This window comes from Hemitrygon akajei, chromosome 4 (assembly GCF_048418815.1).
Source record: "Hemitrygon akajei chromosome 4, sHemAka1.3, whole genome shotgun sequence".
Lineage (NCBI taxonomy): Eukaryota > Metazoa > Chordata > Chondrichthyes > Myliobatiformes > Dasyatidae > Hemitrygon > Hemitrygon akajei.
In genome coordinates, this window is record NC_133127.1 from 97,193,300 (window position 1) to 97,220,472 (window position 27,173).

The following is a 27,173-nucleotide window of genomic DNA, read 5'->3' on the forward strand; positions in this document are numbered from 1 at the left end:
CTTATGAAAATTTTTGAGAAAGCAATGAACAAGGAAGGTGAAGGATTTTGATATTTGAGACAAACATTTCCTGGAATAACTAATGCCAAGATTAAGGAAGACATTTTTGTTAGTCCACAAATCAAGCAAGACATTATTGAACAACACACACAAAATGATGGTAGAACACAGCAAGCTAGGCAGCATCTATAGGGAGAAGCGTTGTCGACGTTTCGGGCCGAGACCCTTCGTCAGGACTAACTGGAAGGAAAGATAGTAAGAGATTTGAAAGTAGTGGGGGGAGGGGGAAATGCGAAATGATAGGAGAAGACCGGAGGGGGTGGGATGAAGCTAAGAGCTGGAAAGGTGATTGGCGAAAGTGATACAGAGCTGGAGAAGGGAAAGGATCATGGGACGGGAGGCCTCAGGAGAAAGAAAGGTGGGGGGAGCACCAGAGGGAGATGGAGAACAGGCAAACAACTAAATATGTCAGGGATGGGGTAAGAAGGGGAGGAGGAGCATTAACGGAAGTTAGAGAAGTCAATGTTCATGCCATCAGGTTGGAGGCTACCCAGCTGGTATATAAGGTGTTGTTCCTCCAACCTGAGTCTGGATTCATTTTGACAATAGAGGAGGCCATGGATAGACATATCAGAATGGGAATGGGACATGGAATTAAAATGTGTGGCCACTGGGAGATCCTGCTTTTTCTGGCGGACCGAGTGTAGGTGTTCCGCGAAACGGTCTCCCAGTCTGCATCGGGTCTCACCAATATATAAAAGGCCACACCGGGAGCACCGGTCACAGTATACCACACCAGCCGACTCACAGGTGAAGTGTCGCCTCACCTGGAAGGACTGTCTGGGCCCTGAATGGTGGTGAGGGAGGAAGTGTAAGGGCAGGTGTAGCACTTGTTCCGTTTACAAGGATAAGTGCCAGGAGGGAGATTGGTGGGAAGGGATGGGGGGGATGAGTGGACAAGGGAGTTGCAAAGGGAGTGATCCCTGCGAAAAGCAGAAAGTGGGGGGAGGGGGAGAGGAAAAATGTGTTTGATAGTGGGATTCCGTTGGAAGTGGCAGAAGTTACTGAGAATTATATGTTGGACCTGGAGGCTGGTGGGGTGGTAGGTAAGGACAAGGGGAACCCTATCCCGAGTGGGGTGGCGGGTGGATGGGGTGAGGGCAGATGTGCGGGAAATGGGAGAGATGCGTTTGAGAGCAGAGTTGATGGTGGACGAAGGGAAGCCCCTTTGTTTAAAAAAAGGAAGTCATCTCCTTCGTCCTGGAAAGAAAAGCCTCATCCTGAGAGCAGATGCGGCGGAGACAGAGGAATTGTGAGAAGGGGATGGCCTTTTTGCAAGAGACAGGGTGGGAAGAGGAATAGTCCAGGTAGCTGTGAGAGTCTGTAGGCTTATAGTAGATATCAGTAGATAGGCCGTTTCCAGAGATGGAGACAGAAAGATCAAGAAAGGGGAGGGAGGTGTCAGATGTCCCACCAGGTAAATTTGAGGGCAGGGTGAAAGATGGCGGCAAAGTTAATGAAGTCGACGAGCTCAGCATGTGTGCAAGAGGCAGCACCAATGCAGTCGTCGATGTAGCGAAGGAAAAGGTGGATACCCGTATAGCCTTGGAACATGGACTGTTACACAAAGCCAACAAAAAGGCAGGCATAACTGGGACCCATACGGGTGCCCATGGCTACACCCTTGGTTTGGAGGAAGTGGAAGGAGCCAAAGGAGAAATTATTGAGAGTAAGAACTAATTCCGCTAGTCGGAGGAGAGTGGTGGTAGAGGGGAATTGGTTAGGTCTGGAATCCAAAAAAAACCGAAGAGCTTCGAGACCATCTCGGTGGGGGATGGAGGTATATAGGGACTGGATGTCCATGGTGAAAATAAGACGGAGGGGGCCAGGGAACTTAAAATCATTGAAAAAATTCAACGCATGAGAAGTGTCACGAACATAGGTGGGAAGAGATTGAACAAGGGGGGATAAGACAGTGTCAAGGTATGCAGAAATGAGTTCGGTGGGGCAGGAGCAAGCTGAGACAATAGGTCTACCTGGACAGGCAGGTTTGTGGATCTTGGGTAGGAGGTAGAAACGGGAAGTGCAGGGTGTGGGAACTATGAGGTTTGTGGCAGTGGATGGGAGATCCCCAGAGCTGATAAGGTTGGTGATGGTATAGGAGACAGTGGCCTGGTGCTCCTTAGTGGGGTCATGATCAAGGGGTAAATAAGAGGAGGTATCAGAGAGTTGTCGCTGTGCCTCGGCCAGGTAGAGGTCAGTACGCCAGACAACAACAGCTCCCCCCTTATCAGCCTGTTTTATAGTGAGGTTGGGATTGGTGCGGAGGGAGCAGAGAGCAGAGCGTTTGGAAGGAGTGAGGTTGGAATTGGAACAGGGTGTGGTGAAGTCAAGACAGTTGATGTCCCATCGGCAATTAGCAATAAAGAGATCTAGAGCAGGTAGAAGACCAGAGCGGGGTGTCCATGAAGAGGAGGAGGGTTGAAGACGGGAGAAGGGGTCATCGGTGGGGGTAGGAGAGTCCTTGCCAAAGAAATAAGCTCAGAGATGGAGCCGACGGAAGAAGAGTTCAGCGTCATGGCGTACGCGGAACTTGCTGAGGTGTGGGCGAAGGGGGACAAAGGTGAGGCCCTTACTGAGGACAGAGCGCTCTGCCTCAGAGAGTTGAAGGTTGGAGGGAATGGTAAAGACCCGGCACGGATGAGCGATGGGATCAGAGGGGGGAGGGAGGTTGGTAGTGTCGGTGGAGAGGGGAGGGTTGGGGTGAGGGGAAGATGGAGCCTCTGAGGGCCCAGGAGCTGACAATGGGATCTGAGGGAGAGGGGATTGCATAGTGGTGGTGGGGGAAGGGGAGACGGGAGTCACAATCGCAGCATGTGAAGACCCGGCCTGGAGTTCAAGGCTGGAGTCGCAGTCGGTGATTGTGCAATCGCTTTGAAGCTGTCCATGGTCATTGGAACACGCGGTGATGGTGCTGGAGTCCGGGTTTTCAATATGTCCTGGGTTGCTGGGGCAGCTGAGATCGACGGCCAGGGTGAATCCATGGTCGTTGGAACACGCGGTGATGGTGCTGGAGTCCGGATTTTCAAAATGCCCTGGGTTGCTGGGGCAGCCGAGATCGACGGCCGAGGCGAATCCATGGCCGTTGGAACACGCGGTGATGGCGTTGGAGTCCGGGTTTTGAATATGCCCTCTTTCGCTGAGACAGCCGAAATTGACGGCCGAGGCCAATCCATGGCCGTTGGAACACGCAGTGTTGGTGTTGGAGTCCGGGTTTTCAATATGCCCTGGGTCGCTGAGGCAGCCGAGACTGACTACTGGGGCCGGGGACGTGATACGAAGTCCGTGCTCTGGGGTCTGCAGATGGAAGATCTTGCGATCCTTGCAGGACGTGATAAAGTCAAAGAAATGGCGATTGCACACGTGGATCTGACAGAGGATGAAATAACAAACAGGTCCATTGCAAACGGAGAAAAACGTGTCCCGGAGGCGTGGAAGGGATTGTGATAGGGACGCCAGGTATCTTCTCATGGCGGAGAGTGTCGCCCTCAGAGCTCGACGGGAGAAACAACGGGAGGCAGAGTCAATTAAATGTGAGTACCTGGGATCCTCAGAAGGTCCAAATTGAGAAGCTCGAAAACGGATCCTGAAGCCAACTGGAGTCAGTTGGCGGCGGAGACACGTTCCAAGGAAGGATATATGGCTGTAATAGCAGGTCTGGGTCAAAATATGATTGAAAAGTTGAAGGGCCGAAGGAATTATAGATGGGGAGCAGCGAGAGAGGATTTCACTGAACTCCCGTCGAAGAGAAGATTTAAAGTTCTTCAGTGTAGGCATCACTGGCAGAGGCTTCGCAGTAGTGAATTTAAAGAGCAAACACGAGGAAATCTGCAGATGCTGGAAATTCAAACAACACACACAAAATGCTGGTGGAACACGGCAGGCCAGGCAGCATCTATAGGGAGAAGCATTGACGATGTTTCGGGCTGAGACCCTTCGTCAGGACTAACCAAACGGAAAGATAGTAAGAGATTTGAAAGTAGTGGGGGGAGGGGGAAATGCGAAATGATAGGAGAAGACCGGAGGGGGTGGGATGAAGCTAAGAGCTGGAAAGGTGATTGGCAAAAGTGATACAGACCTGGAGAAGGGAAAGACATTATTGACATGCAATTCGAAAAACTTCTAGTGGGACCAGAGAAAATCACCTGGAAGGCATTCAAGGATATTGTTGAAAAATTTCTTGGCAACTATAGAGCACCAAACTACATGCAGCTGGTTGGCAAAATGCTTCAAGCATACAAAACCATTGAAATGCAACATGTCACTAACAATATATTTTCTGCATTCCCATTTAGACTTTTTCCTGCAAATCTTGGTGCTGTCAGTGACGAGCATGGTGAAAGGGCATTACTGAACATTGTGGTCACGGAGAAACGGTATCACGGCAACTGGAATCCACCAGTGCTGGCTGATTATTGTTGGACACTTAAGCCAGAAGGCTCAAACACTGTGTACAAATGAAAATTATCAATAAAGCATTTTTAGCTTAGTTGAACTATTGCAAAGTGCCAGCAACGTTATGTAATTAAATGCATTATATTCAATAAAATTTAATTCTGTTTCTCCAAATTTCTACGTGATACAAGTAGTCTGAAATTACATTTGTGTTCAACTTCAAGCAGTCTATAATAAATTTTTAAAAACTCAGAGGAAGCAACACTAAAAAAAAATTGCTCTCGAGTGTAATCAATGGGTCAAGAATATTTGTGGAGAACTAGAAAGAGGTAATGTTTTGGGTAAATGATCCTTCAGTAGAGACAGCAAGTGAGTGGGTGCATCAATGCCAATTGTCGCTATCAGTGCTGAATGACCAACAGAACAAACATACAGAATAATGCTGGCCACTTTGATTCTCGCTGCCAAGTGGGCAGATTGCCTGAATACTTTTGAACAATTCATCAATAGCACTAGCCTCATGGTTTAACTTCCTATGCACTCAATGACTGCAGTTGGGGTATTTTTTTGCAAAAAAAATTGTTAAGGCAATCAAATAATCAGCAACTCTTTCTAAATGGCTTTTGTTGCTCTGGAGGGAATGGGTGATTCCATGCCTGTGTCTGAATACCCCTTGAGGAGCTCTGTACATGACCTCAAACCTTAACTTGAATTAATGGGAACCATCGAAGATAATTTGTTTATAAGTGTGTTTTGTTTTAAAAGCTGCCTTAGTGATAAAGTAGTAATAAAAATACTGAGATTTCCTAAAACTGGATATATTGGCCTGGGACTTGTCCAACTAATGCAATTTCCATGGAAAGTAAAGGAAACTCTCAGCTGTTATTAATTGTGACCACTGTACTTTTTGTGTAGCTTACATCAGTTGGATCTCACTGGTGCAGGCCCAGTGTCCTGGATTCCAGTCCGTCATCTAAACCACAGTGTAGTCTCCAATGGAGCACTATTGCACTTCAACGCCAAATGCACTGTAAGGTTTAACAACCAGGGGAGTCCCAAACTCTGTTTTCCAAATAGTCATGTAAGGGTTTTCAAATGCCTCTGATATTTGAAAATTAAGCATTTTTTTAGAAAGCTAATATTATGTAAAGATGGTTAGGATCACATCTATAGTAAAAACTTTAAACTAAAATAAAATAATTGGGGAAGAACAGGAACTTATCTTTCTTGCTTCACTTTGTCTACAGGCTACAATCCCCACTTTAGCCAATGGGGTTTCAAGTGTAACTTAATGCAACATCTGAGGAGTGGTTCTCCAGTGCAAGTCCTGGGGATCTGAACAAGACTAATCTGCTCTGAATAAGCTGTTAGATTTAGAATTCTGAACTGGTCTGTAGATTTGGAACATTTAAGTTTGACATTAAGCATTGGAAATCTTAATGCAACTTCCTTATAATGGTTATCTGCAAGCATTTCATACAGTTATGTAGATAATCATGTCCCTTTTCTTTAATAATTTTCATACTCTTTGTTTAATGTCCATGCCAGGCATGAATACTATAAATGACACAAAGTGCAGAATGAATATTCCCTCTTTGAAAAACTTAAGCTCTTCCTGAATGTTCTTTTCCTTTGCTGTACTGGTTTACAGATCCATAGGCATCAATCACTTCAGCGTATTGCTTTAAGGTGCCAAAAAATAGTTTGTAATTCAACACAAAATAGTACATTTTCTATAGAGTGTCTGGACAGTACTTCTCACTATGGTTTTGTGCTGAGAATTTCCCAACTAAACATTATTGCATGGCGAAAACTAAATCTATCTGATGCCGGTAATCTGAAATCAAGATAGAAAATTTTGCAGACACACATTAACATCTGCAGAAAGAGAAACAGTCAAGATTTCAGATTAAAGATCATAGCTAGTACAATGTATTGAACCAGAAGAAAACTCCGATGAAATCATTGTTGTTGGCTGAATCAAAGGTGGTGATGACTCCGCATAGAGGAGGGAGACCGAAAATCTGGTTGAATGGTGCCACAACAACAAACTCTCACTCAACATCAGCAAAGTTAAAGAGTTATTTATTGCCTACAGTAGGAAGAAATTGGGGGTCCATGAGCCAGTGCCCATTATGGCATCAGAGATGGAGAGAATCAGAAACATCATCATATCAGAGGATCTGTCCTGGGACCAGCACGTAAATGTAATTTCAAAGAGAGCATGGCTGTGTCTCTACTTTCTTAGAAGTTTGTGCAGGTTTGGTATGTCATCTAAAATTCCAATGAGCTTCTACAGATGTACAGTGGAGAGTATCCTGACAAGCATCACAGCCTGGTATGGAAACACCAGAGCACAAGAACTAAAAAGCCTACAAAAAGAGATGGATACAGCTCAGTTCATCACAGGAAAAGCCCTTCCACAACTGAGCACATCTACAAAGAACATGTCCACAAGAAAGAAGCAGCATCTATCATCTGGGACTTCCCACCTCCCTCCCCCCATCAAGCCCTCAACTATCCTGGTCATGTTCTCTTCTTGCTGCTACCATCAGAGTGAATGTAGAGGAGCCTCAGGTCCCACACCACCAGGTTCAGGAACAGTTATTACCTTTCAACCATCAGGCTCCTGATAACTCCGCTCACCACTACGCTGAACTGATCACTGAACACAACCTCTGGACTCACTTTCAAGGACTCTACAACTCATGTTCTCAGTTTTATTTATTTACTTATTACTTAGTTGTTTTTTTCTGTACTTGCACAATTTGTCAGTCATTGTGTGTAGTTTTTCATTAATTTTATTGTACTTCTTTGTTTTACTGTAAATGCCTACAAAAATGAATCTTAGGGTAGTGTTTGGTGATATACATGTACTTTGTTAATAAATTTACTTTGAACTTTGAAAACTTAAGTGTCAGTGGAAGGATTTGTATCTAGTGCATTTACTCACTAGGTTTTTAATGGGGCCATGATTTGAAATGCGATACAAAAACTTGGCTTTTATTGCCCTACACATATTCGTAATAATAATACTTTATTGATCCTTTCATTACAGTAACAGCTTTTAAAAACACACTTAGCAGTGCACTTAATTAATAATAAATACAGCATAATAATGGGGCTGTTGTGGATAGTGTGGAGGGCTGTCAGAGGTTACTGTGGGACATCGATAGGAAGCAAAACTGGGCTGAGAAGTGGCAGATGGAGTTCAACCCAGATAAGTGTGAGGTGGTTCATTTTGGTAGGTCAAATATGATGGCAGAATATAGCATTAATGGTAAGACTCTTGGCAGTGTGGAGGATCAAAGGGATCTTGGGGTCCAAGTCCATAGGACACTCAAAGCTGCTACAAAGGTTGACTCAGTGGTTAAGAATTCATACGGTACATTGGCCCTCATCAACCGTGGGATTGAATTTAAGAGCCGAGAGGTAATGTTGTAGCTATATAGGACCCTGGTCAGATCCCACTTGGAGTACTGTGCTCAATTCTGGTCGCCTCACTACAGGAAGGATGTGGAAACCATAGAAAGGGTGCAGAGGAGATTTACAAGGATGTTGCCTGGATTCGGGAGCATGTCTTATTAGGATAGTTTGAGTGAACTCTGTATTTTCTCCTTGGAGTGACAGAGGATGAGAGGTGACCTGATAGAGGTGTACAAGATAATGACAGGTGAATAGTCAGAGGCTTTTCCCCCAGGGCTGAAATGGCTAGCATGAGAGGGCATAGTTTTAAGGTGTTTGGAAGTAGGTTCAGAGGAGATGTCAAGGGTAAGCTTTTTATGCAGAGAGTGATGAGTGTGTGGAATGGGCTGCCGGCAACAGTGGTGGTGGAGGCTGAAATGATAGGTTCTTTTAAGAGACTCCTGGATAGGTATATGGAGCTTAGAAAAATAGAGGGCTATGGGCAAGCCTAGGTAGTTCTAGGGTAAGGGCATGTTCGGCACAGCTTTGTGAGCTGAAGGGCCTGTATTGTGCTGTAGGTTTTCTATGTTTCTAATAATGTAAAAACAGTAATGATATAAACAATACAAGTAATGTAAGTGAAGTGTTCAAGATGATTAGGGGATTTCATTGGGTAGGTAGAAATTAATTCCTTTGATGAGGTTCTAAAACAAGGCAAAGCAAAATTATAACTACATTATTCAAAGAGACATCAGGTTAGCTGAAACCTAGCACCCCTCCCCCAAAACATGCAGAGGCTTTGCCCAATGAAAATCTGAAAACTGAGATAACAGACTTCTGTTAGGGAAATATATTATGCAATTATGAAATCATTGCAGGGAAATGGAATTAAATTCAAATAGGTCTTGATTGAACTGATTCCATCCTCCATTTCCTACAGGATTCTACAGTCATGTGACTTCCACCCTCAAGAAATTACTTAATATCAGTACAGTGCAGAAAATTTTGGAAATTCTCTAAAAGCAAAGTGGCAAAATGTTTCAATCTTTTTCAACTTTTACAATCATTGGGTGAATACGATTCCATTAGCAGTAATCCCAGGACAAATTTCATTTTCTTTGTAACTATTTAGACACACCCTTCTAGAAAGGGTTTACAGTAATTAATAGGAAATAGAATGATCGCTAATAGAACAGAACCACCAGCGATGTGAACCAGAGATACTGTATACGAATACAGTTACATACTGTAGTCCAAAGCTGGATATCAACAAAGTGTATACATTGAATATCAAAATAAATCTTTTAATTTTAATGCTACATCTATTTGGAACAGTAGAGGGTGTCATAATGTCCCTTTCATATTCTAATGATGCAGCCCATATCTTAATGCAGAATTTCATCTTTCATCTTCAAATTCAGTTGAAAGTTAAAACTGGGATGTAGTCCACCTGGTCCTGCTGAATTACCCACCTTATGACCTTTCAATTTGCCTGGCACTTTTCCCTTTGTAGTAGCAATGACACTCACTCCTGCTCCCTGACACGCTGCTAGTGTCCTCCACAGTGAAGACTGATACAAAATATCCATTAAGTTCATCTGCCATTTCTTTGCCCACCACTACTACCTCACCAACATCATTTTCCAGTTGTCCAATCTCAATTTTCACCTCCTTTTTACTCTTTATATAACTAAAAAATCCTTTGGTATCCAGTTTTATATTATTGGCCAGTTGGGCCTCATATTTCATCTTTTCCCTACTTACAGTTTTTTTTAGTTGACTTTTGTTGGATTTTAATAGCTTCCCAGTCATCCAAGTTACCACTCACTTCTGCAACCTTATATGCAGTCCTTAACTTCCCTTGTCAGCCATAGTTGCCTACCCCTGCCATTTGAGAACAACTTCTTCTATGGGACGTATCTATCCTGCACCTTGTAAATTATTCCCAAAGAATTCAGCCATCTCTGCTCTGCCGTCATCCTGCCAGTATCCTCCTCCAATCCACCTGGGAAAGCTCCTCTCTCGTGCCTCTTTATTCCATTGTGATATTGATACATGTAAACTTGTAATTTCCCCTCTAAAATTGCAGTATGAATTCAATCATATTATAATCACTGCCTCCTGAGAGTTCCTTTACATTAAGCTCTGTTATTAAACACATAATCTAAGACAACCTTTCCCCAAGTATCACAAACTGCTCTAAAAAGCCATCTCATAGGCATTCAACAAATTCCCTCTCTTGCGATGAGACACCAACCCGATCCCCTTGCATGTTGAAGTCCCCCATTACAATTGTATCATTACCCTTATTACATGCCTTTTCCAGCTCCCTTTGCAACCTCAACCCCACATCTTGGCTACTATTTGGAGGCCTACATATGATTCCCATAATGTTTTATTTACCTTTGCAGTTTCTTAACTCCACCCACAAGTTAACATTGATTCAACATTCTCTGACCCTATGTAATTCAATTTCTTACCAACAGAGCCACACCACCGCCTATACCTTCCTGCCTGTCCTTTTGAAGCAAAGTATGTCCTTTGATGTTAAACTCCCAACTATGACCTGCTTTCAGCCATGACTCGGTGATGTCCACAACATCATACTGACCAATCTGTAATTGCACTACGAGTTTGTCCACCTTATTCCAAATGTTAGGTGTATTTAAATACAGTACCTTTAGTCCTGCATTTTTGCCCTTTCCAATTTTGCCTCTGTGGTACAATTTAACTCTTTGCTGTGTTTGTACCCAATCATTGGCTTGTCCTTCCTTATATTCATATTACATCCATCATCTACTTGTAAATCTACTGGCTCATCCTCAGCTCTACCCTACTGGTTCCCATTCCCCTGCCATATCAGTTTAAACCACTCCCAGCAGCTCTAGTAAACCTGCCCGCAAGAATATTGGTCCTCCTCGGATTTAGGTGCAACCTATCCCCTTTGTACAGGTCACACCTGCCCCAGAAGAGGTCCCAATCATCCAAAAATCTGAATTCCTGCACCCTGCTCCATTTCTTCAGCCACGCATTTACCTGCCACCTCATTTTATTCCTATCCTCACCGTCGCATGGCACAGGCAGCAATCCCGAGATTACTACCCTTGGGGTCCTGCTTCTCATCTTCCTTCCTAGCTTCCTGTATTTTATTTTCAGGAACTCCTCCCTGTCCTTCCTCTGTTGTTGGTACCAATATGTACCACGACTTCTGGCTGCTCGCCCTCCCCTTTCAGGAAATTGTGGACACGTTCAGAAACATCACGGACCCTGGCACCTGGGAGGCAAACTACCATCCCTGTTTCCTTTTTGTGTCCACAGAATCTCCTATCTGTCCCCATAGCTAAAGAATCCCCTATTACTGCTGCCATCTGCTTCAGTTCCCTACCCTTCTGAGCCACAGGGCCAGACTCAGTGCCAGAGGCACGGCCATTTTAGCTTCCCCTAGGCAGGACCCCTCAACAGTACTCAAAATGGAGTACTTACTGTTGAGAGGGATGACCACAGGGGTGCTCTCCACTATCTGACGTTTTCTCTTCCCTCTCCTGACGGTCACCCATTTATCTGTCTCCTGTAGCCTTGGGGTGACTACCTCCCTGTAGCTCCTGTCTATCACTGCTTCAACTTTCTCTAACAAGCCAAAGGCCATCGAGCTGCAGCTCCAGTTCCCTAACATGGTCTCTAAGGAGCTGCATCTGGTTTAGATGTGGCTATCGGGGAGACTGGAAGGCTCCCCGATATCCCATATCTGACATCCAGAGCAGAATACTGGCTCTGTAGACACACACCTTATTCTCTCAAGGTTTAAATAAGAAATAAGGATTGAACTTATGCACTTACTTTTCCTCCATCTGTCCTTGTTGAAGCCTTGTTGAGCCAAAGCCTTACTACTCTGACTCAGACTACTCCAACGATGACTGCTCCCACCACGACCACTCCACTAAGCAGTACCTCTCTTTTATAGAGACTGGGTTTTCAAAGCTCCTCGCCTGACCTGTGCAGGAACATTTCTGTTGCATCTGCACAGTACCCCCAATCAACGACAGGATATTAATTTACAATCCTAACACATCTACTTTAATATAATGTGCAAAGGAGCTTGCTGCTTTTTAGACACAATATATATTACAAAAGGTACATATACTATCAGTAGTATGTTATCAAACTCTGATGTTCTGACACTCTCAATGAAGAAGCTCTCTATACCACTCTTCCCATTTACACTCTTCTTGTAACTACTCTAAACAATGAACTAGCACTATTTGGAAACTAGTGACTCACAGGCAATAAAAATAGCTCAACACCTAAATAGCTGTAAGCAATGTCCTGACATTGCTACTGTACCTGGATGACCAGAATTATTATCTGTTACAATAGTGTGTGTTACCGGTGTTAAGAGAATCACATTCCTTGTCAATGGCACACCCTCATTTTTCAAAGTATTGCTAAAGCATTATTAGTCTCCAATAAAAACAGCAAAGGATGGTGATTCTCGGTGGGTCATTTATGGAGAGAGAGAGAGAGAGAGAGAGAGAGATAGCAATAATGTCACAGCTTCTATAGGGGGAAATGGAGAGTCAACATTTCAGGTGGAGACACTTCACTCGAACTGGAGAGAAAGAAGGAAGTAAACCAATACAGAACAAGGGGAAAGGGAAGAGAGAGTGCTGCTGGATTGAGATGAGGGGAGAGTAATAGGCAAACAAACGAAGAGAATGAGAATGATGGGCGGGAGTGAAAAAGGGCTGAAGAAGATGGAATCTGAGCATGGAATAAAGGGAGGGAGCTGGAGAAAGGAGCCAATGGGAAGAGAGTGCAAGACGTGAGCTGATTAACAAGGTGGGTGAACGGAGGCAATTGGAACAGTAGAGATCTTGCTCTGTATCACACTAGCTATTTCCGCTTCCTTTCTAGCCTCGACTTGAAACGTTCACTATTCATTCCCTCTTTTGATGCTGTCCAACCTGCTGAGTTCCTTGGGCACTTATGAGTAGTGTTGTTCCACATTTTCAGCATCTTCGATCTCCTGTGGCTCTAATGTTACACCTTGTTCACTTTTCATCAACAATGCACAGTTGCTGAATTCTGTATTTAGTTCAGACTTCCAGCTTTCATAGCACTGTGTGTTTGCATCATTGGTCAATGCTATGCATTTTTCCTTGGCAGTGCAGTAAGACCAGATCTGCGAGTTATGAGATTCACTCTTGAATTAAATTCATATCCTGATACATCAAACAGAGCAACAAATTCACAACCTATTACTTAAGCAGCAGGACCAAACAAATGGGTCAATCTTAGGAAAAGGAGATTTGAAAACAAATAGTAAACTATTACTTCTTTATAGACACAAGGGATTCTGCAGATGCTGGAAATCCAGACCAAGATAGACAAAATACTGGAGGAGCTCAGCAGGTCAGGCAGTATCTATGGAGAGGAATAAACAGTCGATATTTCAAGCTGAGACTTGCTATCGGGACTGGTAAGGAAAGGGGAAAATAAGCCATTTATATGTTTATAACATATCTTATTTGAAATGCATCTTGATATACATTCTGAATACACCATACAATCATAATATTTTACAAATACTGGAGCAAGTTTAACACTCTCAAACAGTATTATTTCTTTGGCACTATAAGTTTTCCATATCATAAACAAAATTGTTATTACCTAATTTTTTAACCCTTTGTTCTTCTGCAGTTCAATTTCATTTTGCCACAGCTCAATGTGGTAATGCCCACACACAGCAGGAAACTACCTCACCAGTGCAGACACCCAGATTGAATGGATTTCACCAACCTCCATTCATCTCTCTACTCAACCTCGAGTGCTGCATCCTACAGTGACAATTTGTAGAGTACGTCTCCAGTACTGACTAGCCAAGAATTTATAACTACCTCCTCGGTACTGATGATAGAAAGCTACAGCACATAAACAGGCCCTTCAGCCCATCTAGTCCATACCAAACTATTAATCTGCCTAGTCCCATTGACCTGCAGCTGGACCATAGCCTTCAGGACCATAGCCTTCAAGACCCCTCCCAATCACGTACCCATCAAATTACTCTTAAATGTTGAAATTGAACCCGTATCCACCACTTGCGCTGTCATCTCACTCCACACTCTCACCACCTTCTGAGTGAAGGTACCCCTTTATATAGCTCACCTTTCACTCTTCACTATACCTCTAATTCTAGCCTCACCCAACCTCAGTGGACAAAGTCTGCTTGCATTTACCCTGTCTATAACCTCATAATTTTGTATACATCTATCAAATTTCCCCTTATTCTCCTATGCTCTAGGCAATAAAGTCCTAAACTATTCAACATTTCATATAACCATATAACAATTACAGCACAGAAACAGACCCCTTGTGTTACCCTTAAACTTTTGCCCCCTAACTCTCAAATCGTGTCTTCTTGTTTGAATCTCCCCTACTCTCAATGGAAAAAGCCTATCCATGTCAACTCTATTTATCTCCCTCATAATTTTAAATACCTCTATCAAGTCCCCCCTCAACCTTCTACTCTCCAAAGAATAAAGACCCAACTTGTTCAACCTTTCTCTGTAACTTAGGTGCTGAAACCCAGGTAACATTCTAGTAAATCTTCTTCGTACTCTCTCTATTTTGTAGACATCTTTCCTATAATTGGGTGACCAGAAATGTACACAATACTCCAGGTTCGGCCTTACCAATGCCTTGTACAATTTTAACATTACATCCCAACTCCTATACTCAATGCTCTGATTTATAAAGACCAACATACCAAAAGCTTTCTTCACCATCCTATCCACATGAGATTCCATCTTCAGGGAACTATGCACCATTATTCCTAGATCACTCTGTTCTACTGCATTGTTCAATGCCCTATCATTTACCATGTATGTCCTATTTGGATTAGTCCTACCAAAGTGTAGCACCTCACACTTATCAGCATTAAACTCCATCTGCCATCACTCAGCCCACTCTTCTAACTGGCCTAAATCTCTCTGCAAGCTTTGAAAACCTACTTCATTATCCACAACACCTCCTACCTTAGTATCATCTGCATACTTACTAATCCAACTTACCACCCCATCATCCAGATCTTTAATGTATATGACAAACAACATTGGACCCAGTACAGATCCCTGAGGCACACCACTAGTCACCGGCTTCCAACCTGACAAACAGTTATCCACCACTACTCTCTGGCATTTCCCATCCAGCCACTGCTGAATCCATTTTACTACTTCAATATTAATACCTAACGATTGACCCTTCTTAACTAACCTTTCATGCGGAACCTTGTCAAAGGCCTTACTGAAGTCCATATAGACAACATCCACTACTTTACCCTCGTCAACTTTCCTTGTAAACTCTTCAAAAAATTCAATAAGATTTGTCAAACATGACCTTCCATGCACAAATCCATGTTGACTGTTCCTAGTCAGACCCTGTCTATCCAGATAATTATATATACCATCTCTAAGAATACTTTCCATTAATTTACTCACCACTGATGTCAAACTCTCTCTATTTTGTTGACATCTTTCCTATAAGTAAGAACTTGTCCAGTGTGATTAAATCTTTAGGTTGAATGGGAGAACTTAAAATATACTATGCTGTGGATGTCTATATAGAGTAGTTGTATTAAAGTGTGTGTGTGAGTGTGAGTGTGAGTGTGTGTGTGTGTGTGTATAAATAAAATCACCAATGACCAGAGTAATATGATACATTTTTGAGTTGAGATGTATTCTACGTTGCATTGGAGTTTTTAGGTAAGCAGGGAGGAGTGTAGTGTATTTAATATTTCAGTAATATTTGAGTAGTATTCTAAATATATTATTTAATTAAGCATTCTTTGCTTGTTTACCTAATTCATTATGGGTTATATGTACCAAGTACAAGAACAGCATACGTCATTACACCATGTTATATGTGAGCATCTCAAAGAAAAACGAAGTAAACTAGAATCCCGGGCTCCTGTGTTTTTCTTTCAATTAGTTTCTGAAGTTACAAAACCTAACAAAGAGGTACTTTCACAAAGTTCTGCAGAAATTTCTGACTATATTACTGACTTCCTGTGACCCTGAAATACCTGGAGCCGAGACTCAGGAAACACAATGAGAAAACTGGAGCTGTAAAATCCCACAGAACTATAATGCAGAAGATGGACTTCCTTTAACTCTACCCTGGGGAAAATGTCCCTCACACACTAACTCTCCCTGCAGGACTGTTTTCGTAGAACTTGATTCTCATTGGGGTATGCGTCTCACTAGGGAACTGTTTGACACAGAAGCTCGCCCCCTGCTGACTGCTCTACACATACTGCGATACAAGCTCCATACATTGATGCTTGTGACTCCACGTTCATTCCAAATTCATTTACCATACGTCTTTTCTAAGTTAATCCATTAAGACAACTTAATAACGCTAATGAAGCTAGCGAGTTCATCAACATAACATACCCTTACGAAGTGGACTACAGACTTTGACCTCTATTTTTGGATTTAATGCAGGTATTATTATGTCCTTTATTTCATGAATAACAGACGTGAAGTACCTGCAGTTGATCAGAAAATACAACATAACAAAGTACATTACATTGACATCATACCTCATTTGATTGCTACAATCTATGACTGAATCAAATACAATTGACAGGTAGAAATTATTTTTGTCACTAGATGGCAGTGTAATCCTTCAAAATCGTTACCCACCAAGACTTATTGAGGGTTCTGCGTTAGTAGGCCACTCCACTCTTAATTGACAGAAGATTTAACTTTTTATGTATTTGATTTCCTGCATTGGCAATATTTTACTTTTTATATATTTATCTGAACCAATAAATATAGTAGATTCCAATGAATTTAGACAAATTGGTACCAGTACATTTTGACCCAATTATGTGCCTGCCCTAAGTAGTCAAACTTTCATGGAAACAGTTAAAAAGGTATAAAAAAGATGAACTGAGTAGCAAGTTACATATTTGAATGAAATATAGAACAAATTAGAACACCACCAATAGTACTACAGTACTATAAAACTGTATGTTTGTTCCTTATAGTTATCGACATTAGAATTCATCCAGTGTATGCAATGAATAAAATCAGCGCAGACTAAAGCCTTCATAATGGACTTCCTTCATACAATGCCATCAGCGATTGTAACCTCCAAATCTTCATTTTCATTGCAACATTTAAGTTGATTGCGATACCATCAAATTCATTGTCATTTCTAACTTGTTGGAGTGAAATTGTTTCACTTTCATTCCTGGCCGTTTCTGGCATCTCCAAGCCTGAATGCTTGAAACCGCTGTGAGCAAAACAGTTCGTCTTACTGCTTATTTCTCACCAACTATCAGTGACAAAAGTCACTGCTTTTTGAACATACACACATGTAACTGGCGCTATTTAAAAACTGTTCACTTGAAGCCCGGTGTAGTTTCTAACAGCCACACAAGTGTATGTAGTTAATACTAGTTAGAACTGTTGGGAGTTGTCTCCTGTCCCAATTAAGCGGCGTCACGTCCCAGATAAATGAAGTGAATCCCGCTAACTTTTTTCAGTTAGTTTTTATTTTTTTTAGAATTGTCCCAAATAAGTGGCTGCCCCAATAAACTGATGGCCCAATTAACCAGAATCCACTGTGATTAGTTTATAAAGCTGAGGATAACTCAATTGATTAACTAACTGATGAATAATTGTTGCATGTGAACTACAACTGTTTGATCAAAATGAACAAAAGCAAATGAAGATGAGTACAACTTGACCACTTCCATCTCTTCGGATACAATGCTTTGGGCTGATATAACACTAATGTTAAATAATGCTGAAAATTTATAACAAAACTATCAACTGATAAGATGAATTTTAAAAACTACATTTTGCAAGTCCTTGGAAATTGGGTCTCATGGTAAAAATCCATCGTCTTGGTCAGAAAAGTCAGAACGAGTGTTCTGGGATAAAATGATCATAGTCAACAGAAATCAAAATAATATCAGACACCGCAAATCCCAAATCCCTCCTGCCACTTTCTCCAAAACTTAAAATTATCTTTTTAATCAATCTTTCGCAATTTGATGAATGGTCTTTGATATGGAATGTTAACGGTTTCGCTTTCCATTTGCTTTGCTGAATTTTGCCAGCATTTTCTGATCACATCCAGCGCTGTGAACATAGGCTGGGGTCCGAAGTTCACAAAGGATCATCCTGCTGGGATGTCCTTCCTTACATCAGCTTGTTCAAAGTCTTCTATTCACCAATGAGCTACAGGAATTGCTCACCAACTCAGTCTGAGTGCTAAGGACCAGTCAGCCATACAGAACATAAAACAACACAGCACATTACATTCCCTTTGGTCCATGATGTTATGATGACCAATGCAAATTTACTCCACAGTGAATTTAATCCTTCCCTCCTACATAAACCAGAACTCTCCAAGTTTTCTTACATCCATTTGCCTGTCTAGGAGTCTCTTCAATGGGCTTATTGAATCAGTCTCTACCACCGCCTCTGCTGTGCGTACCAGGCATCACAACCCTCTGTATGGAAAGCCTACCTCTGACATCTGCCCCCTCCCCCCCAAATATTCCTTCATTCACCTGGAAAAGATGCTCCCAGGTATTGGCCACCGCTACCCTGGGAAAAAGGTGCTGGCTGTCAACTCTCTTCCCCTTTCACAATCTTATACAACTCTATCAAGTTCTCTCTCATTCTCCTTCACTCCAAAGAGAAAATCACTACCTCACTGAACCTATGCACATGAACAATTTTCACTAATCCAGGCAGCATCCTGATAAATCTCTTCTGTACCCCATCTAAAGCTTCTACATCCTTCCTGTAATGAGGCAAATAGAACTAAACTCAATACTCCAAGTGTTGTTTGAGCAGAGTTTATAGAACTACAGCATAATCTTGTGGCTCTCAAACTTAATCCCCCCCAACTACTGAAGGCTGAAAGACCATTGGCCTTCTTAACCACTCTTTCAGCCTGCGCAGCTATTCTGAAGGATCTATAGACATGGACCCCAAGATTCCTCCATTCCCCCACAATGCTAAGAATCCTGTCATTAACCTTGTTTCCACCTTCAAGTTCAATCTCCCAAAGTATCTCAATCTCTTCACACTTATCCAAATTGAACTCCATTTCTCCAACCAGCTCTGCATCCTGTCTATATCCCATTGTAACCTATGACAACCTTCTACACCATCACCTTTTGTGTTCTCTGCAAACTTATGAACGCATCCTTCTGTTTCCTCATTTATAAAAATCACAAAGAGCCCGAAGAGCACCACTAGTCACTGACCTCCAGGTAGAACACGTGCCTTCCTTCTGTGGGTAAGCCAAATCTGAATCCACATAGCCAAAGTTCCATGTCACCTCTTCAAAAAACCCAATCAGGTTCATTAGGCACGATCTGCCCCTCACAGAGCCATATTGATTATCTGTAAAAAAAATCTGTACTTCTCCAAATGCTCATAATTCCAGTCCCTAAGGATCCTCTATAATAGTTTACCCAGCACAGATGCAAGAGTCACTGATCTGCATTTCCCAGGATTATCCTTATTACCTTTCTTGAGCCATGGAATAAATCTGCTATCCTCCAATCCTCAGGCACTACTCCTGTGGGCAGGCAGAACACAAAGACCGCTGTCAACAATGGCAAACACAACGAGACTATTTTGTGGTGACCACAGGATGACCATAATCCTTGAGGAATCGCTGCCAGACTACACAGTATGTGACGCTGTGATGACAGAGAATGTTCAGCCATCCTCAGGGGCCCGCGAGTGACCCACTGAATGTAGGCCCTAAGTTTCAAATGGCTCACACATCATCAGGAGCTGGGCCAATGGAGAGCCCACCTGAGATCCTGAGCTACTCCAAGCTTTTAGGATAAATAACGTGTACAGTGATATTTCTCTCAGTGGTATATGCGCAATGTTGGTACAAACCTTCTTTCTTGACTACTTAACTTTAAGTCGAGTAGCTAGCTGGCACATTTCAGAGCAATATTCATGTGCAGTGGGGTGGTCTGTGAGCCATTCATGTCAGGACAGCAGATCTCCTTCATGGGAGAATAGGAGTGAATCAGGTGGCTGTTTTCCTGGCAATTCAGTGGCTTCAAATTCACCAGCTTCATAGTCAAGTATACTTAGTTAACTCTTTTAACTGCTATTGTGCAGATTATGTCTTAAAGTGCCAAAACGGTGAAAGTGCACTGAATGGAAATGTAATATTTGACAGGGGCTGCGGTTATAGAGCATCAGTTATATTTGCATCACTCTCTTACCACAGCATACAGGATGGAAATCACTGTTGGTGCTTTTGCTCGAGTAGAAGATGAACAAATAAAATCTAATTGCTTCGACTGGTAATTAACTATGATACTGAAGATATCATAAAACATTGAATCCGAGCAGATTGTTAGGAGACTTTCGCTACTGCTGCTGTTGTGGTCAACGGAACCATGTTATTATCCAGTCACTACTTAACAATGAGCCTGAACAAGGCTGAAACTTCGCTTTTACTTCCACGTCACTTAGAAAGAGTCCATTTCAGCTCTTTTAGTCTATTCAGGCTCATAGAACAATCCCGTTTCCTCCCTAAAACTCTCTGCAGCCGACTGTATCCCCAGATCCTGCCTCCAACTGTCAGACACCAGGGGCAATTTACAATAACCAATTAAACTACCAACCCACACTTTGTGACGTTGTGAAAATCCTGAGGGCTGAGTGAAACTCCACAGAGAGAAAATGCCAACTCCAAGTGGGCAGCCCCAGAGGCCAGGACTGAACGTGTGGTACTACAGCTGTGAAGCAACAGCTCTGCCAGCTGTGCCACGCTGCCATTAGCTGTAAATAATTAAACCTTCTGCTGTTTTTAAAGTGTAGCAAAACTTTGTAAGTGTCAGTCACATTCAACTCTACCATACATGACCCAATTTACCATCAACTCCACAAACTGGTTACTTTGTATCTGTTCATTCATAGCATTGCCACCCATCGAAAGTTAAAGATCATTCTTGACCTGCAAGGACCTGGATGACAGCCCAGAGAAGGTCAATCGTCGATCACAATAACCTGCCAGTCTATCACAGGAGAGTGAAGCACGAAGAAAAGAGTTGGACATAATCCTCCTGTGAGGGGCAGGCAGCAAGCACAATCAAGCTGGAGTGCATAACCTTTCAGTTTGCCCATCAACATACCCCAGCACGGGAGCCTGGGCACCTCTGAATAGCTGGAGTGGAAAGCCATAAAATTAAAAATTCTGAGCATGTATCAGGGTAGGTAGGATGTGCAGTTAAAAAAAAAGCAGCTGTATTTCTGCTGGTGATAGTATCAAAGGTATATACAGGAGAAAATCTGCAGGTGCTTGAAATTCAAGCAACACACACAAAATGGCTGGAGATCCAAGCAACACCCTTCAGGGCCCTAAACATTCCTTCCAGGTGAGGTGATACTTCACTTCTGAGTCTGTTGGGGTCATATATTGTGTCCGATGCTCCCGGCATGGCCTCCTGTATATCGGTGAGACCAGATGTAGATTGGGAGACCGCCTCACCGAGCATCTCCGTCCACTAGAAAAAGCGGGATCTCCCAGTGGCCACCCACTTTAATTCCACTTCCCATTCCCACTCCAATATGTCTATCCTTGGCCTCCTCTACTGTTGCAAAGAGGCCACACTCAAGTTGGAGGAACACCACCTTCTATTCCGACCCAGCTCTTTAGTTCAGCCCCCCACCTCCCGGTTTCACCTATCACCTCGTGTTTCTCCCTCCCCTCCCCTCCCCTCCCCTCTCCTTTTAAATCTTCTGATCTTTTTCTCCAGTCCTACTGAAATGTCTCAGCCCAAAATGCTGTCTGTATTCTTTTCTTGGCCTGCTGAGTTTCTCCAGCATTTTGTGTGTGTTGCAAGTATCAAAGGCATATATTATAACTGGTTTATAAAGGTGAAAAAAGAGATTGCAAATTAAAGGACATAAATAAATGCCAGAGAAGTTGCTGTTGCTACAGTTTGGAGTTAAGGGTGGGAGGGAAGTAAATGAAGAAAACTGTTGCCATCGAAAGAAATACTAATGCACAGAAGACACTCTTTGGCCAGAGAGGCAACAGGAGGGAATCACCTTTTTTTGCATAGACAATTGTGATTTGGAATACACAAAAAGTGAGTGTAAGTAAGGTCAATCATAATGCTTTTGAAAGGAAGAAATTTCCAGGACTGTGGGAAAGAATTTGGAAATGAGATTAGTCAGAAAACTCTGTGATTATAAAGGGCCTAGCATTCTCCTCACTGATCTCCTTCTAAAGGACAGCAACCTTAACATTACTGTTCTTTTCCCCCCAATTTATAGTAGTAGATTTTGTTTTACAAAACAGGTAATTAAAAAGGGTCTCCTTCAATCTAGCCTCATAATTTAATTATATAACTCATCATTCATTGGGACCAGCAGTCAAGAGGGAGAAGCTCACAGAAATTTGTCCTGTTTTAAAACTGGAGGGCTTAACATAGTGATAGCAACAAAAATAGGTCAGGTACTTCCAGTAAATATGGTGACTTTACAAAAAAAATCTAATTTCTGTGATTTAAATTTTCTTTCATTTGCATCTTTGAAGAGTTTTTGGTCTATTCAGATGAAAGGCAATTCACCTGTAAAACTAACTTTGTTTCTCTCCCTGTGATACCACTTGACTTGCTGAATATTTCTTTCCAGATTCTACAATGTATTTCGCTTGTGCAGCAAAGAGGGCAGACGTCCATGTGATATTCAAAATGATTACCGCCCTCAATTACAGTTTGATATTTGGGGAAAATCTTCCAGTGTTGATGAAAACAGCTCAGATCTTTATGTATCACAGAAAGATGAACATCCCATGAAACTTACCAGTGGAGTGGGTGGCCTGGAAACCTTTTCTTTGCACCGATGCGTCTGAAACAAATCTAACAAACATTTTATTTCCAGTGGAGATGACAGGATTTGGAATGATGCTCCCACAGAACCGTCCAAGGATTGCAAACTTATCAGTTTCTCCATCAAACACTTCCAGGTGATCATAAGCACATTCTTGGTGTTGCTCGATCTCAAATTCGTTGAAAGTCTGGAAAAACAAATGATGAAATATTTTCCTCTGATACATACATGTCCAGTTCACAGTTTATTCACCTATGTCAACTATCACGTAGGTAAATATTTATTGTTGGGATCTGTAACATACATTTAATAACCAAGCTAACACACAACTTAACCAAGATGGAGACTGAGATTTTATCAAAGTCGTGGAGTTATACAGCATAGAAACAGGCCTTGCGGCTATCCACATCCATGCTGATGCTTGAGCACATCTACACCAACCTCAACTATTCAGTCAGATTGTGACCTATTTCAAAGGTCACAAGTTCATTTATTATCAAAGTATACAACTCTGAAATTCTCCTTCTCCAGATAGACATGAAACCAAGAAAAAAAAAGAGAACAGCAACACTATCGTCGACCACCAAACTCCCCCTGCACAAAATGCAACAAGTGCATTGGCCCCCAAGTACCCCTCTGCCCGCACAAAGACACTAACAAAACCAGGCAAGAAGAACATCGACCTCACTTCACCCTTACTTCACCCAAGAAAAATTAGAAAGAATGGGTAAAAACACATAATATCAAAAAACTATAGCACTGAAAAGCGTCCATAGTCCATATCGATATATGCAGAAAGCCGTGGGATACACCCTTCAGGCACAGTGGCAGGCCACACAGGCTCCCCTCTCCAGCAACACAGCAACCTTGTCAGTGACCAGAAGGCAGGCAGCCGGTGCTCACCTTCATCATTCGACTCGATGTTTCAATCTCCCTCACCACGTTAATTGGCAAACAAAGGAAGCTTTAATCAGCAAAATGGAGTAAAACATTGGCTCGCTGCCTGCCAGAATCCTCTCAGAGACAGCAAAGCAATGGATCACCCAAAAGATCTCCAAATTGCAAGTCACAACCTCTACTAGTTCCAGAAACACATCCAAGATGAAAAACAGATGTAAAAGACATAAAAGAAATGAAATAAGTGGTTCAGTGGCCTAGCTAGAAGATGTCGACTGTGGGAGTGTTATACGCAGATGCCATCTTGATGGAAAGTTCTATTTGTCTGTTCAAATGCCTCTCAAGACTCAGCGTTGTATTTTATGTTCATGGCCTTTACATGATATTCTCAAGCACTGAATACATTGATCACAAATTAAACAACATTTTGCTTTCCACCTATGTCTGTGACTTGCTTGTCTCTTCAAAGAGAATTAACCTGACATACAAAATCTCTTACTTCAGTAGTCACACTACCATCCACCATCTTAGGGCTACCTGGTGGCTGTATTTGACCAAGTGGCGACTGTGTGCAGCTCAAATGTGAATAATCAAATATTCCCACTTAGGGCTACAACAGCTGAAATCCAGAGTCATGGTATTTCAGTAAGTATCATCACTTTAAGACATTTAAAAACTGTAACGATCCTCAAAATTGATGGACCCTGGACTGCAGACTCAGGTTGCAAACGCAGTTCCCTTTTAAGAGAAAGGAAGCAAGGAAAGCAGGCCTGTCTACGTGCAAGCTTGAAAAGCAGAGCCCTTAAACCCCCACTCCGAACTATTCTGCTGCCAAATGTACATGTAATGCCCTGGTTAAGATTTTTACTGCTGTGCTGTAGGTGTTTCTGTAAGAGCAGTCAGGTTCCTAAGGTAGTCATAGCCGAAGGGTGGTAGTGGGGACGAGCTCCCGCTGCTAAACAAATGCTCTTCATGGCGTACATCTCAAACAGACTCTGACAACCAAGTCCAACTCCTGGCCTTCACGTGTGGCATAGTTCTTATGCCCGGTGGAACTGGTCTCACTGACAGGAGAAGGGGCGAAGGCGGACCACTGGCGCCTTAAGACCAGTTGCTCTGGGCAGATGGGGCTTGTTAACCACGGATCGTAGCTCATCTAGGAGAGGGAAAACTCTGATTTCAAACCTCCACTGCCTTGTGGCTATACCCGCTCACAGGAAAGGCTTTGGGAGTAAACCCCGAGGAAAATTCCGGAGTCAGAGTCCCGAAGGCGGCTGACTGCTGTACCCAGCACCGGCACGGCAACTCCTGCGATGCTGCTGGCACCAAACTGTATCGACTCCCGTCGTTCCTTTGGACCTGTCGTCAGCATGGAGAGGGGGGTCCCACTGTGTGGGCAACAGATGGATCTCCTTATCAACTCTGCCCTGGCTTTCACCCTGGAGAGGCCACTCCAGCTTCGCTTTATAGTGCCAGACAAACAAGGGAAGCAGCAGTTACTGGTTATAAGTCATAATGTTTGATTGGCATAGAGTAGTGGTCACCAACCCGTCGATCGCGATCAACTAATCGATCTTTGAGACTTTCCCAGTAGATCCCGAAAAAAAAGAAAAATACACAAATACTGTTGAGAGATTGTTTCTGGGTTGCGGGGTTTTGGTTCCGTTCTTTCTGCCCAGTGTGCATGCGTGTAGCTCCCCCGCACTGCACAGTGTAATTCAGTGGTCCCCAAACACCGGGCCAGGAGGAAACAATATGAGTCAGCTGCACCTTTCCTCATTCCCTGTCATACCCACTGTTGAAATTGAACCCACGTGAGGTCACCAGTCGCCTAAACGCAGTGATACCTTTACGGCCGGGATCACTGGTTGGCCTCAGGCAGCCGGCAGGAAGTGCCGTTGCTACCAGCGCAGAGCACAGACAGATGGGCGCCACCTCTAAACCTGTTTTCCACACCAAATGTTTGTGGGGAACCTGGTGCTAAAATATTTGCAGACGACCTAATTCGGACTCAGTGTTTTGTAAGTATCAGATCAGCTACTGTGCTGTGATCTACTGAAACAAACTTTTGTCGGCCAATAGATCCTACAAGGGGGGGGGGGGGGGGGCGGGCGTGCGTCCTGCCACACTCCTCGCTCGGTCGGTCGCTCTCTCCGGACTGTGACCGCCGTGGCCCTGGCACGGGGACCACCAGTCCTGACCTTATCCTCTCACCCCATCCACAACCAGCCACACCTGACAAGGCGTCTGGCGGCGGGCAGGCTGGAGGCTGGAGTTTGGGCCTGGAGGTTGTCCGAGGCAACGAAGTCCTCAAAACTGCTTCGTCACCCTGAGTCCAAGCACCCTGCACTTAAAGACAAATGCGTTGAGATTCTTCAGCGGAAAAAATGTGAGCAAGAGGGACAGAAGCTAAGTGCCGAGAGCCGCCAAAACTAAATTGCAGAATAGACTGGACATAAGGAACCTGCTTCGAGTATCGTTGTATTCCGGTCGTGTTTAATACCCCTACCACACACCCCCACCCCGTTGGCCGGTCCGCAAGAATATTGTCAATATTAAACAGGTCCGCGGTGCAAAAAAGGGTGGGTACCCCTGGTGTTTATACATTATTTCTACTTCCGGGTTGTGGGGTTTTACTTCCGGTATTTTCTGCATGGTGCGCATGCATGTAACTAATCGATCTGGGGTCGATCTCGCCTTTCACTAAGGCCGAGGTAGAGGATCTTGGGCTTAAAAAGGTTGGTGACCACTAGCGTAGAGCATGGTGCTGGGGTGCTTCCGACTATGGGAGAGATCATCGCGTTTCACTAGACAGCTACCGCCCGCCTCAAGCTGAGCAGCCCCCAGCCAATAAGGAGCTGTCCCGCCACAGGCAGTCTTCCTCATTGGGTGCATCGGGATAATGGATTATTCCACGAAGAGCTGACTGTAACTGCTGCACCAGACAAGAAAGAAAACAAATTGAATAAGACAACACCCTTCAAGTTGAGATGTTGGATTGATCGCACAATGATGACTGGACTTGACCAAAACCTCAAGGATATCGAAGATGCACGAAAAGCAGTGGCATTAACAATGAGCTACTAAGGCTCAAGGTAGATATAGCTGCCCTACAAGAAACACGTTTGGCGGATTCAGGTACACTGAAGGAAAGGGACTACACATTTTTCTGGCAGGGAAGAACCAAGATAAGCCCCACAAGCATGGAGTGGGTTTTGCCGTTAGGAACTCCTTGTTGAAAATGGTGGAGCCACCAGAAAATGGATCAGAACGACCTATGACTCTCCACCTACACACCAGTCATGGCCCAGTATCCCTCGTCAGTGTGTATGCCTCTACCTTGAACTCCACCTCTGAGGCAAAAGACATGTTCTACGACAAATTAGAAGCTGTTGTCAGGAATGTTCCCAGTGATGAACACCTCGCACTCCTTAGTGACTTCAACGCCAGAGTGGGAGCTGATAACAATTCCTGGCCGTCTTGTCTTGGCCACTTAGGAATTGGCAAAATAAATGACCATGG

The 27,173-nt window shown here is 43.3% G+C and overlaps 1 protein-coding gene across 2 annotated transcripts in view; it reads right to left on the minus strand.

Annotated features, from left to right (window-relative positions):
• Nucleotides 1-27,173, minus strand: part of tll1 (tolloid-like 1) — a 396,079-nt gene that overhangs the window by 19,743 nt on the left and 349,163 nt on the right. For both annotated transcript variants that reach the window (XM_073043080.1, XM_073043082.1), the window contains exon 20: nt 22,728-22,941. In XM_073043080.1, the coding sequence (XP_072899181.1) occupies nt 22,728-22,941 (214 nt within the window). The remainder of the gene's footprint in view (nt 1-22,727; nt 22,942-27,173) is intronic.